We start from the raw sequence: 14,816 nt of genomic DNA on the forward strand, positions 1-14,816 counted from the left end.
TGCACCCCCCTGACATTAACCTGGGCCACTGGGTTATTAGTCTGCATTACCAACCCCTGCTCCCCCTGACATTAACCTGGGCCACTGGGTTATTAGTCTGCATTACCAACCCCTGTCCCCCCTGACATTAACCTGGGCCACTGGGTTATTAGTCTGCATTACCAACCCCTGTCCCCCCTGACATTAACCTGGGCCACTGGGTTATTAGTCTGCATTACCAACCCCTGCACCCCCTAATATTAACCTGGGCCACTGGGTTATTAGTCTGCATTACCAACCCCTGCACCCCCCCTGACATTAACCTGGGCCACTGGGTTATTAGTCTGCATTACCAACCCCTGCACCCCCCTGATATTAACCTGGGCCACTGGGTTATTAGTCTGCATTACCAACCCCTGCACCCCCCCTGATATTAACCTGGGCCACTGGGTTATTAGTCTGCATTACCAACCCCTGCACCCCCCCTGATATTAACCTGGGCCACTGGGTTATTAGTCTGCATTACCAACCCCTGCTCCCCCCCTGACATTAACCTGGGCCACTGGGTTATTAGTCTGCATTACCAACCCCTGCTCCCCCCCTGACATTAACCTGGGCCACTGGGTTATTAGTCTGCATTACCAACCCCTGTCCCCCCTGATATTAACCTGGGCCACTGGGTTATTAGTCTGCATTACCAACCCCTGCTCCCCCCCTGACATTAACCTGGGCCACTGGGTTATTAGTCTGCATTACCAACCCCTGTCCCCCCTGATATTAACCTGGGCCACTGGGTTATTAGTCTGCATTACCAACCCCTGTCCCCACTGACATTAACCTGGGCCACTGGGTTATTAGTCTGCATTACCAACCCCTGCTCCCCCTGACATTAACCTGGGCCACTGGGTTATTAGTCTGCATTACCAACCCCTGCTCCCCCCCTGACATTAACCTGGGCCACTGGGTTATTAGTCTGCATTACCAACCCCTGCACCCCCCCTGACATTAACCTGGGCCACTGGGTTATTAGTCTGCATTACCAGTCCACCACCATCAATTTTCACCTGTCTTTATTGTAATGGAGAAAATCATGGGAATTAAGGTAGACAAATCTCCCTCCAGCATCCAATAGGTTCCCAGCCCAGGTTATTAAAGGAAGTCAGGCAGGAAATGATTTCCCCGAGTCAATAGACTGGCAAGTTATGCTATTGGGGTGTAAAATTGCAAACATCACTCCATTATTTAAAGGTAGGAGAGAGAAAGCAGATGGACTGCAGCGGTTCAAGAAGGCAGCTCACCACCACCTTCTCAAGGGCAATCAGGGATGGGCAATAAACGCTGGCCCAGCCAGTGACGCCCGCATCCCATGAACAAATTTTTAAAAAACTACAGAGTTGACAGTCTAACATCAAGTGTGGAGAAGTTACTGGATAGCTACTTTGCGTCAGTCTTCACAGTGGAAGACACGAGTGACATCCCCAAAGTTCAAGAGAGTCAGGGGGCAGAGGTGAGTATGGTGGCCATTACCAAGGAGAAGGTGCTAGGAAAACTGAAACGTCTGAAGGTGGATAAATCACCTGGGCCAGATGGATTACACCCCAGAGTTCTGAAGGAGATAGCTGAAGAGATAGTGGAGGTGTTAGTGGTGATCTTTCAGGAATCACTGGAGTCAGGGAGGGTCCCAGAGGACTGGAAAATCACTAATGTAACCCTCCTGTTTAAGAAGGGAGTGCGGCAAAAGACAGGAAATTACAGGCCGATTAGCCTGACCTCGGTCGTTGGTAAGATTTTAGAGGCCATTCTTAAGGATGAGATTTCAGAATACTTGGAAGTGCATGGTAAAATCGGGCAAAGTCAGCATGGTTTCATCAAGGGGAGGTCATGCCTGACAAATCTGTTAGAATTCTTTGAGGAGGCAACGAGTAGTTTAGACAAAGGAGAGCCGATGGATGTTACCTACTTGGACTTCCAGAAGGCCTTTGACAAGGTGCCGCATAGGAAGCTGCTCAGTAAGATAAGAGCCCATGGTGTTAGATGCAAGGTACTAACATGGATAGAAGATTGGCTGTCTGGCAGGAGGCAGAGAGTGGGGATAAAGGGGTCCTTCTCAGGATGGCGGCCGGTAACTAGTGGAGTTCTGCAGGGGTCAGTGTTGGGACCACAACTTTTCACTTTATACATTAATGATCTAGATGAAGGAACTGAGGGCATCCTGGCTAAGTTTGCAGATGATACAAAGATAGGTGGAGGGACAGGTAGTATTGAGGAGGTGGGGAGGCTGCAGAAGGATTTGGACAGGTTAGGAGAATGGGCAAAGAAGTGGCAGATGGAATACAACGTGGGGAAGTGTGAGGTCATGCACTTTGGTAGGAAGAATAGAGGCATGGACTATTTTCTAAATGGGGAGAGAATTCAGAAGTCTGGAGTGCAAAGAGACTTGGGAGTCCTAGTCCAGGATTGTCTTAAGGTTAACTTGCAGGTTGAGTCGGTAGTTAGGAAGGCAAATGCAATGTTGGCATTTATTTCGAGAGGACTAGAATATAAAAGCAGGGATGTGCTGCTAAGGCTTTATAAGGCTCTGGTCAGACCACATTTAGAATATTGTGAGCAATTTTGGGCCCTGTATCTCAGGAAGGATGTGCTGGCCCTGGAGAGGGTCCAGAGGAGGTTCACAGGAATGATCCCAGGAATGAAAGACTTAACATATGAGGAACGTTTGAGGACTCTGGGTCTATACTCGATGGAGTTTAGAAGGATGAGGGGGGATCTGATTGAAACTTACAGAATACTGAAAGGCCTGGATAGAGTGGACGTGGGGAAGATGCTTCCGTTAGTAGGAGAGACTAGGACCCGAGGGCACAGCCTCAGAGTAAAGGGAAGATCTTTTAGAACAGAGATGAGGAGAAACTTCTTTAGCCAGAGAGTGGTGAATCTATGGAATTCATTGCCACAGAAGGCTGTGGAGGCCAGGTGATTGAGTGTATTTAAGACGGAGATAGATAGGTTCTTGATTGGTAAGGGGATCAAAGGTTACGGGGAGAGGGCAGGAGAATGGGGTTGAGAAACTTATCATCCATGATTGAATGGCGGAGCAGACTCGATGGGCCGAATGGCTTAATTTCTGCTCCTATGTCTTATGGTCTTATGATGCGCAACACCCTCTGGAGACTCCACCAGACCTGTCGAGGCACCAGAACCTCATTTTCAAAATGCTTATCGTTTGCTCCACCAAAGTCCGGGTCATGGCATCAGCCCCTGCTGCAGTCTGAGGCCGCCACACGGGTGTCATCAGCCACGGCCTCTGTGGGAAGCCCTTATCCCCGAGGAGCCATCCCTACAGCCTCTGTGGACCCTGGAAGACGTCAGGGATCTGAGACCTGCTAAGGATGTAGAAGTCATGGACGCTCCCTGGGAATCGTGCACAGGCCTGCGGGATGTGTTTGTGGTGGTCACAGACCAGATGAACATTCAGCGAGTGGAAGCCCTTGCGGTTGACATAGTTGACTGTTTGTTACCACGGAGATCTAAGCGCCCAGAGATCTGTGTAAATCCCAGCACTCTTGCTTCCTGGCTTTCCTGGTCCTGGATAAAATACACAAAGTTTTGTGCCTTCGTGAAGATGATGTTGGTGACCTCCTGGGTGCAGTTGTGGGTGGAGGCTTGTGATATCCCGGACAGGTCACCCGTGGAGCCCTGGAAGGAGCCACTGGCATAAAAATTGAGCACCGCTGTCACTTTCACAGCCACGGGCAGTGGATGCCCTCCATGTCCCCTTGGCACCGAATCCTGCAGCAGGTGGCGGATGTGACCAGTTCCCTAGACATGCCCAGTCTTTGGTGACACTGGTTCTCAGTCATCCTCAGGAATGACAAGAGCCGCCTATGGACCCAAGGTCTAGCGAGGTGCCTACGAGCGACAGCTCACTGTGGATCTTCAGCTGCGTGTGTAGCAGCCCTGTCCCCCCTTCAACTTGAGGGGGGTGCTCCTCCCTTTGCCGAGCCAGGTGCCTCCATTGCTCTCTTCTCCTTCTTCTCTGCTCCATGTAACCGCTAAATCACCAGGCTCCATGATCCTGATATTCTCCTCCTGCAGGGTGAAAGAGAGAGACGCGTGGGTTAGCATGGGTGTACTAAGAGCCTCTCTTGGTTAAGCCTGAAGGCCCCATCACACATGCAGGAGGGTCCTGGCCACCACTTGGTTGGTCAATGTGTAGTGCGCTCATTGGCTGTCCGAAAACCCACCTCCGCCCCACTCCAGTTGACCGATTGGTGGCAGCTTCAGCTACTGGACTGCCACTGTTGGAGCAATTTGCTGGCACTTCTATGCTTTTGCATTGCTTGAGTGGGCAGAAAAGCATCGGAGACCCTACTCCCAGCAGGTCAATGGAGCTGCTGCTGAACAGCCTCAGCTGTGGAAGAATGCTCACTTTTGACAAGCTTTTCCAAGTGCATGGCCGCTTCCCTCACCCTCCATCCCCCACTACCCCCCCCCCCAGCTTGTGTGCTTCCTTCAGTCTGTGCTGCCTTGCACCACCCTCCAGCCCCATCCGCACTGGAGCCCTTGTCCTGGCACCATACTGAAAGCCAGCCTGGACAAAGCCACCCCACCCCAGGAATGAGCGATGCCTCTTCCTTGGTGTCCTGTGGGCGATCCTCGTGAGTGCTGCCCGAGGCTGTGTGCGTTCACCTCCAAGTTCCCCTCAAAGTTCAGCTCGCCAGGTGCACGCCTTTTAAAGGCAATCGTAAATCCCGCTGCTCTGAAGTCATGTTGACGTGGGAGGTAAACTTGACGTGGGGAGATGATTCTAGCGAGCAGGCACAGTGATGAGATGTAAATGCATTAAAATTAAGTCCTCAACATTGGACAGGGGGAAAGGCAGCCCGCCATTGACGGGAGATTCCAAGGTTCAGCAGAATGATACTGAGGCAAAAAAGGTTCATTCATGAGGGCAAGTTGCATTTATTTGGCTTTTATCCCTTTTAATTTAGAAGATTGAGGGGCATCCTGGTCAAAATTAATGAACACATTTGCTAGGGTAGAGACAAGAGGAACTAATTCATCTGATGGGGGAGCCCAGAACAAGGGGATGAAATCTCCATATTAGAGCTAACCCTTTCTAGGATGAAACCGGGAGGTTTCACTGAGGTTGATGTAAACCTGGAATTCTCTCCGTGCAAAGGGTGTGGACCAACTGAAATTTTCAAGACTGAGACTGACAGGTTTTTATTGGGTAAGGGTGTTGAAAGACATGGATCAGAGGCAATGGAGTCACAGTGCAGATCAGTAGGATCTGACTGAGTAGTAGGGACTCGAGGGGATGAATGGCCTCCTCCTGTTCCTATGATTTTGGGAGAATATTCATGTGTTAAAAGAAAGGCATTTGGAGTTTGACATTCACATTACAGAAACTGATTATGTCAATTTGGCAATATAATGAAAGTAAACAGGTACAAGTCTTTATTTTTGTCATGCTTTGTAGCTATGAATGGCTTAAATCTGTCATTCAATACAAACCATTGAGTTGAGGACAATAGTTCTGGTATTTTGTAATAAATTAATGCCAATCAATTATAATAAGCAAACAGTGGCTTCTTAGTCAAACCTTCAACAGAAGGTCAAAAGTAATTAATTTTCCTTTGTTACTACGGATATGGTTATCGTAGAGTTGAGAAACACAATTGTAAGTCCAAACTCCAGCATGTGATACATGCCCTGAACACAGGGCACAGGAGGAGAGAAAACAGAACGTGTGCTTCCAAGAGCAGGTTTTAAAAGCTTGTGGAGTGTATGAGGAAAGGAAATACTGAGACAGGTGAGGAGGTTAGTCATAGAGTCATAGAGGTCTACAGCACAGAAAAAGGCCCTTCGGCCCATCCAGTGTGCGCCAGTCAAACAAGTACCTAACTATTCTAATCCCATTTTCCAGCATGAGGCCTTGTATGCCATGGCATCGCAAGTGCACATCCAAACATGTTCCTCCTCAATCTCCTCTGCTCCAGGGAAAATAACCCCAGTCTATCCAATCTCTCCTCATAACTAAAACTCTCCAGCCCAGGCAACATCCTGGTAAATCTCCTCTGCATTCTCTCTAGTGCAATCACATCCTTCCTATAATGCGGATTCCAGAACTGCACACAATACTCTAGCTGTGGTCTAACCAGCATTTTATACCCCTCCAGCATAACCTCCCTGCTCTTATATTCTATGCCTCGGCTAATAAAGGCAAGTATCCCATTTGCCCTCTTAACCACCTTATCTACCTGTCCTGCTACCTTAAGGGACCGATGGACATGCTCACCAAGGTCCCTCTGATCCTCGGAACTTCCCAGGGTCCTACCATTCATCGTGTATTCCCGTGCCTTGTTTGTCCTGCCCAAGTGCATCACCTCACACTTATCCGGATTAAATTCCATTTGCCACTGATCAGCCCATCTGACCAGCCCGTCTATATCTCCTGTAATCTAAGGCTATGCTCCTCACTATTTACCACCCCACCAATTATCGTGTCATCCGCAAACTTACCGATCAACCCTCCTACATTCAAGTCTAAATCATTTATATATACCACAAACAGCAAGGGACCCAACACCAATCCTTGTGGAACCCCACTGGACACAGGCATCCAATCACAAAAACACCCCTCGACTATCACCCTCTGCTTCCTTCCACTCAGCCAAGTTTGGATCCAATTTGCCAAATTGCCTTGGATCCCATGGGCTCTTACCTTCGGTATCAGTCTCCCATGTGGGACCTTATCAAAAGCCTTGCTGAAGCCCAAGGAGACAACATCAAATGCATTGCCCTCATCTACACATCTGGTCACATCTTCGGAAAATTCAATCAAATTGGTCAGATATGACCTCCCCTTAATAAAACCATGCTGACTGTCCTTGATTAATCCCTGCCTCTCCAAGTGTAGATTAATTCTGTCCTTCAGAATTGCTTCCAATAGTTTCCTCACCACTGAGGTTAGACTGACTGGCCTGTAGTTCCCTTGCTTATCCCTTCCTCCCTTCTTGAATAACGGTACCACATTGGCTGCCCTCCAGTCGTCTGGCACCTGCCCTATGGCCTGAGAGGTATTGAAAATTATTGCCAGCGCCCCTGCTATCTCCTCCCTTGCCTCACTCAACAGCCTGGGATACATTTCATCCGGGCCTGGAGATTTATCTACTTTTAAACCTGCCAGACCACTTAGAACCTCCTCCCTTTCTATGCTAATTTCTCTAATTATATCACAGTCCTTCTGCCCGATCTCCATACCCACATCATTCCTCTCACTTGTGAACACCGACACAAAGTATTCATTTAGAACCCTACCTACGTCTTCCGGCTCCACACACAAATTACCACTATGGTCCTTAATGGGCCCTACTCTTTCCCTAGTTATCCTTTTACTCTTAATGTACTTGTAAAATAACTTTGGATTTTCCTTTATTTTACCTGCCAATGTTTTTTCATGCCCCCTTTTTGCTCTCCTAATTTCCTTTTTAAGTTCTCCCCTACACATTCTATACTCCTCTAGGGCTTCTGCTGTTTTAAGCCCTCGGTATCTGCCATAAGCCTCCCTTTTTCTCTTTATCCAATCCTGTATTTCCTCGACATCCAGGGTTCCCTGGATTTGTTGGTCCCACCCTTTGTCTTTACTGGAATATGTTGGCCCTGTACTCTCCCTATTTCCTTCTTGAATGAGTCCCACTGCTCTGACGCAGATTTACCTAAAAGTAGCTGCTCCCAGTCCACTCTGGCCAAATCTTATCTGATCTTATTAAAATCGGCCTTCCCCCAATGGAACTCTGATTTCTGGCCCATCCTTGTCCTTTCCCATAACAATCTTGAATCTAATGAAGTTATGATCACTATCTGCAAAATGTGCCCCCACTGATACCTCTACCACTTGCCCGGCTTCATTCCCTAAAATTAAGTCCAGGATTGCCCCCTTTCTTGTAGGGCCTTCTACGCACTGGCTTAAAAAGCACTCCTGGATGCATTTTAAGAATTCCGCTCCCTCTAAACCTATCACACCATGACTAACCCAGTTAATGTTGGGGGAAGTTGAAATCCCCCACCATTACTACCCTATTATTTTTACACTTCTCTGAAATTTGCCTACATATCTGCTCTTCTATTTCTCTCTGACTGTTTGGGGGCCTATAGTACACTCCCAGCAATGTGATTGCTCCTTTTTTGTTTTTCAGCTCTACCCATTTGGCTTCATTTGAGGAACCTTCTAAGATGTTATCCCGCCTCATTGCTGTAATTGATTCCTTGATCAATATTGAGATACCCCCTCCTCTTTTACCCCCTTTCCTGTCTCGCCTGAAGACTATATCCTGGAATATTGAGCTGCCAATCTTGCCCCTCTCTCAACCACGTCTCTGTGACAGCAATGACATCATACTTCCATGTGTTAATTTGTGCTCTCAACTAATCTGCCTTATTCATCAGGCTCCTCGCATTAAAATAAATACCATCCAACCTTGCCAAACTCCCTTGTACCTTAACTGGCCTATAATTTAACATTAGGACATAAGAACAAGGAGCAGGAGTAGGCAATTCAGCCCCTCAAGCCTGCCCTGCCATTCATTATGATCATGGCTGATCTCATTTTGGCCTCAACTCCAATTTCCTGCCCTCTCCCCATAACCTTTCAGCCCATTACTAATTAAAAATCTGTCTATCTCCTCCTTAAATTTATTCAGCGTCCCGGCATCCACTGCACTGAGGTAGTAAATTCCACAGATTCACAACCCTTTGAGAAAAGTAATTCCTCCTCATCTCTGATTTAAATCTACCACCCCTTAGCCTAAAACTATGGCCTAAAACTAATTTCTATGCCTTCCAGACTCACTTGCTCTCTCTTCAAATTTTGGCTGTGCATCTCCCCCTGCTGAACCTCCTCTCAGGATCCCATCCCCCTGCCAAGTTAGTTTAAACCCTCCCCAATGGCACTAGCAAACCTCCCCGCAAGGATGTTGGTCCCATTTCGATTCAGGTGCAACCCATCTGCCTTGTACAGGTCCCACCACCCCCAGAAATGGTCCCAATGTCCCAGAAATCTAAAGCCCTCCCTCCTGCACCATCTCTCCAGCCACACATTCATTCGGGCTAACCTCCTATTTCTATACTCAGTAGCGTATGGCACCGGAAATAATCCAGAGATTATTACCTCTGAGGTCCTGTTTTTTAATCTTTTTCCTAGTTCCCTAAATTCTGCTTGCAGGACCTCATCCCTCTTTCTACCTATGTTGTTGGTACCAATGTGGACCATGATCTCTGTCTGTTTGCCCTCCCCTTTTAGAATGCCCTCCAGCCGTTCAGTGACTTCCTTGACCCTGGCACCAGGGAGGCAACAAACCATCCTGGAGTCACGTCTACGGCTGCAGAAACACCTGTCTGTTCCCCTTACTATCAAGTCTCCTATCACTATTGCTCTTCCCCTCTTTTTCCTCTCCCCATGTGCAGCTGAGCCACTCATAGTGCCATGAGTGTGGTTGCACTCCCCAGAGGAACCGTCACTCTCACCATTTTCCCGGTTGCATCCAGGAGAACTTTTTTAGCCAGTACATAGAAAGCCCAACAAGGGAGGGGGCAGTTCTGGACCTGATATTCGGAAATGAGCCCAGGCAGGTGGAAGGCATATCAGTAGGGGAGCATTTTGGAGATAGTGACCATAACTCAGTTAAATTTAGGATAGTTATGGAAAAGGATAAGGTAGGGCCGGGAATAAATGTTTACTAAGATGAGATACAATTTGGCCCAAGTGGACTGGGAGCGGGTACTTGCAGATAAAACTGTGTCAGAGCAGTGGGAGGCATTCAAGGAAGAAATAGTGAGAGTACAGGGCAAATATGTTCCCGTAAAGACAAAGGAGGGGTGGGTGGTGGGGGGGGGGGGACCAAGTCTGGAGAACCCTGGATGTCGAGGGACATAAAGGTTAGGATTAAGAAAAAAAGAGAAGCTTATGGCAGATACTGAGGGCTCAATATGGCAAAGTCCCTAGAGGAGTATAAAAAGTGCAGGGGGGAACTTAAAAATGAAATTAGGAAAGCTAAGAGAGTGCATGAGAAAGCATTGGTGGGTAGAATAAAGGAAAACACAAAGGGGTTTTTTAAATATATAAAGAGCGAGAGAATAACTAGGGAAAGAGTTGGTCCAATTAGGGACCATAGAGGTAATCTGTGTGTGGACCCGGAAGATGTGGGTACAGTCCTCAATGAATACTTTGCGTTGGTCTTCACAATGGAAAAAGATGACGCAGATATAGACATCAGGGTGGATGACTGTGAAATATTAAAGGAAATTAACATAGAGAGAGAGGAGGTACTAGCGGGTTTAGTGGCCTTAAAAGTAGATAAATCCACAGGCCCGGATGAGATGTATCCCAGGCTGTTGAGGGAGGCAAGGGAAGAGATATCAGGGGCCCTGGCAGTAATTTTCAAATCCTCTCTGGCCACAGGTGAGGTGCCAGAGGACTGGAAAACTGCCAATGTTGTCCCAGTATTAAAAAAGGGAGGAAGGGGTGGACCAGGAAATTACAGGCCAGTCAGTCTAACCTCAGTGGTGGGGAAACTACTAGAAAGAACTCTGAGGAACAGAATATATCTGCACTTGGAGAGACCCGGATTAATCAGGGATAGTCAGCATGGATTTAAGGGAAGGTCATGTTTGACAAATTTGATCGGATGTTTTGAAGAGGTAACCAGAGGTGTTGATGAAGGTAATGCATTTGATGTGGTCTGCATGGACTTTAGCAAGACAGATTGGTCAAGACAGTAATAGCCCATGGAATCCAAGGCAAAATGGCACATTGGATCCAAAATTGGCTGAGAGGCAGGAAGCAGAGGGTGATGGTAGAGGGAGGTTTCTGTGACTGAAAGTCTGTTTCCAGTGGGGTTCCGCAGGGCTCGGTGCTGGGGCCCTTGCTGTTTGTGGTGTACATGAATGATTTGGACTTAAATGTAGGGGGTATGATCAAGGAGTTTGCGGATGACACGAAAATTGCTCGGGTGGTAAATAGTGAGGAGGATAGCCATAAACTGCAGGGGGATATCAATGGACTGGTCAGGTGGGCAGAGCAGTGGCAAATGGAATTCAACCCAGAAATGTGTGAGGGATTGCACTTGGGGAGGGCTAACAAGACAGGGGATTACTTTTTAAAAATTTATTCACAGGATATGGGCTTCACTGGCTGGGCCAGCATTTATTGCCCACCCCTAGTTGCCCTTGAGAAGGTGGTGGTGAGGTGTCTTTTTGAACCGCTGCAGTCCATGTGGTGTAGGTACATCCACAGTGCTGTTAGAGAGGGAGTTCCAGGATTTTGACCCAGTGACAGTGAAGGAACGGTGATATATTTCCAAGTCAGGATGGTGAGTGACTTGGAGGGGAACTTCCAGATGGTGGTGTTCACATCTATCTGCTGCCCTTATCCTTCTAGATGGTAGTGGTCGTGGGTTTGGAAGGTGCTGTCTAAGGAGCCTTGGTGAATTCCTATGAATGGTAAGACTCTGGAAATTACTGAAGATGAGAAGGACCTTGGTGTGCATATCCATAGATCCCTGAAGGTAGCAGGACAGGTAGATAAGGTGGTTAAGAAGGCATATGGGATACTTGCCTTTATTAGCCGAGGCATAGAATACAAGAGCAGGGAGGTTATGCTGGAACTGTATAAAACACTGGTTAGGCCACAACTGGAGTACTGTGTGCAGTTCTGGTCACCACATTATAGGAAGGATGAGATTGCACTGGAGAGGGTGCAGAGGAGATTTACCAGGATGCTGCCTGGGCTGGAGGGTTTGAGCTATGATGAAAGATTGGATAGGCTGAGGTTATTTTCGTTGGTTGAGAGAGGATGAGCGAAGGTTGAGGGGGGTCCTGATAGAGGTGTATAAGATTATGAGGGGCATAGATAGGGTGGATAGGAAGACACCTTTTCCATTAGTAGAGGGGTCAATAACCAGGGGGCATAGATTTAAGGTAAGAGGTAGAAGGCTAAGAGGGGAGTTGAGGAGAATATTTTCACCCAGAGGGTGGTGGGAGTCTGGAACTCACTGCCTGAAAGGGTGGTTGAGTCAGAAAGTCTCGTAACATTTAAGAAGTATTTAGATATTCACTTGAGTTGCCATAGTCTCCAGGGCTATGGGCCAAGCGCTGGAAAATGGGATTAGTGTAGTCAGATCTTTGTTGACCGGCGCAGACACGATGGGCCGAATGGCCTCCTTCTGTGCTGTAAATGTCTGAGCCTATGAGCCAATGAATTCTGGGAATGAATTATACAAGATGCGTTGAGACTTGATTCCAAGTAGAGAGGAGGAAGAGAACGTAGGACAAAGGCAATGCAACTTTTGAAGGCACAAGAGAAGTAAGCTTGAGAGGAATAGTGACCATAGCACTAATAGCAAGGGGGCATAGTAAAATAAAAAAGAAAGTCTTGCATTTATTTAGCGCCTTTCACAACCTCAGGACACCCCAAAGGGCTTTATGCCTAATTAAGTATCCCTGTAGTCTGTAAAGTTGTAAAGTGGAAAACACAGCAGCTAATTTGCACAAAGCAAGCTCCCACAAACATCAATGAGATATTGACCAATTGAAAAACTTTTGTTATTGGTAATGTTGATTGAATGATAAATATTGGGCAGGATTCTAGGGAGAACTGCTTGGAGAATCAGGCCGCAATTTAATATCGTCTTCAAAAAGCAGTGCCTCTGACAGTGCAGCCCTCCCTCAGTGCTGCACTGGGGTGTCAGTGTGCTCAGGTCCCCACGGTGGAACTTTCTGACTCTGGATGAGTCCCACTGAGCTACTGCAAACACCAGGCTTCAGACTGTTGCATAGTATCTTCATCTCTGATGTTTTTGTTTCCTTTAAAGAGGTTTGAGGGGGAAACGAGCTGGATAAGCACGTGAGAGAGAAAGGAATAGATGACTATGCCAATAGGGTGAGATGAAGTAGGGTAGGGGTGGATCATGCACATCATAAGTACCAGCACGGGCCAGTTGAACTGACAGGCTGTGTGGGTGCTGCAGTCATTTTATGTAATACACATGAAGGAGGAAGGGTTTGTCAATGGCGTAAATGTAAAGTGTTTTCTTCTCTCTCTAATTGCAGTTCTGGCATTATGGTGACTGGGTGGATGTTGTGGTTGACGATCGTCTTCCTACCAACGAAAAGGGTCAGCTCATTTTTGTCAGGTCGTGTGACTGCAATGAGTTCTGGTGTGCTCTGCTGGAGAAGGCCTACGCCAAGTAAGAGACTGTCCAGGGGAAGGGGTGATACTGGGAGGGAGAGGGACACAACCACGGCTCAGTAAAGCTCACTGGAGACAGCGCTTCACACTCAACGTCTGGCAGCCCTACCCAAGACTAGCGCCTGCTCTATACCTCGCTGACTGTCAGCCACTGCCAGGGCCCAATGTCTGGAGGGTAACCGTAGTTCTTTCCTTCACATTCTGCCATATTTTCAATGACAATGATGGTGGTGGGAATGAGATGATCACAGCCACCCCTGACCCTGATCTCAGCTAGCATCCATTCACATTGGGCAGAAGTGACTGGATGGCACTGACAGCCAGCAACATTAATGTTCAAGGTAAAGAGAAAAGTGTACAGGGCAAAGGGCAAATAGCAGCAGGGTGGGACTAATTAGATACATTATTACAAAGAGACAACATAGGCACAATAGGCCAAATGGCTGTGCAACAAGTCCCACTGCCCTTTCCCCTTATCCCTGTGAACCTTTACCCTTCATTTTGACCATTAGGACTTGCTACAGTGCCACAATACCAGACACTGTCACTGTTAATTCTTAAAGAGACCTTCACAAACTCGCTCTGTACGGTATCGTTCTATGGGGCCTCAGAGAAGTGCTACGGACAGGAGTGGGGTTAATTTAAACAGCATTAATTTCTCCTCTCACTATCCATCCATAAACAGAAGGGGGCTTTTGATTTGTTTGCCCCTTTATAAGTGGCGGTGTATTTCCCAACTCCTCAGTTTTGGTGTGATCCAATTTTTTACAATCCACAGCAAACTCAAGATAGGATGGACTCAAAGGGTTAATTTATTTGCACAAACTCAAAACACAAAAGAGGGCTTGCAACATCCCCCTCATATTCAGATAGTGAAGAGGGGAAAGACAAAAGAAAGATTTACAATATAGAGGCCACAGAGAAAAGAAATATTGCTTCATGTGGGTTCCAGAGTCCAGAATCCAATGAGGTGTTCCTTCATGGAGGTTGGTGGGTTGAAAACCGATGCTAGATAATTCACTTTTCAGGTGACGTTGACTTAACACACTGTGATAGGCATGCAGAGATGACTCAGTCTTTTGGGTGATGATATAGACTTCCAGCAGAAGCAGGGTAGTTGGGGCCAGGTGTCCAACCTGGACCAGAGCTTCTTCGGTGTGGCCTGCTAGTCAGATGTTAAATAGCAGACTGAGCTATGCGGTTCAGAAAGGCAATATTACTTGTTCTAGAAGCCAGAGGTCCATGTCACATGACTTTACCTCTCCATGATGTTTTCAGCAAAGGGTGTTTATCCAGTGTCTGGAAATTGGCTTTGTGTTCTAGGCTGATAACTTCTCAGCCATTATTGGTTAAGAGAAATGTTTGAGAGGCCACTGTCTTAGTAGATGTTTTGTCTCCACTGGCCAGCCTGGTTATCAAATACAAATGGCCTCATGTATCTCCCTTTTGAAGTTGGGCCATTCAGTCCGCAGGTTGTTGTTAGTAACTCCTCAGAGGTAACAAGGTGTCAGTTTCCCTGAAACTGCAACATGGCTTCTTCTGTTCTGGGGTCACAGACAGACACAGTTTCAGCCATTTTAAAGTCCTTTGT

At 47.3% G+C, this 14,816-nt stretch overlaps 1 protein-coding gene across 1 annotated transcript in view; it reads left to right on the forward strand.

Moving 5' to 3' along the window:
- LOC144681052 (calpain-14-like) overlaps positions 1-14,816 on the forward strand; it is a 118,714-nt gene that overhangs the window by 18,179 nt on the left and 85,719 nt on the right. Inside the window, exon 4 of the mRNA XM_078542739.1 lies at positions 13,087-13,223. Coding sequence (XP_078398865.1) covers positions 13,087-13,223 — 137 coding nt within the window. The remainder of the gene's footprint in view (positions 1-13,086; positions 13,224-14,816) is intronic.

The sequence above is a fragment of the Cetorhinus maximus genome, chromosome 5 (assembly GCF_964194155.1).
Source record: "Cetorhinus maximus chromosome 5, sCetMax3.hap1.1, whole genome shotgun sequence".
In the NCBI taxonomy this organism is placed as follows: Eukaryota; Metazoa; Chordata; class Chondrichthyes; order Lamniformes; family Cetorhinidae; genus Cetorhinus; species Cetorhinus maximus.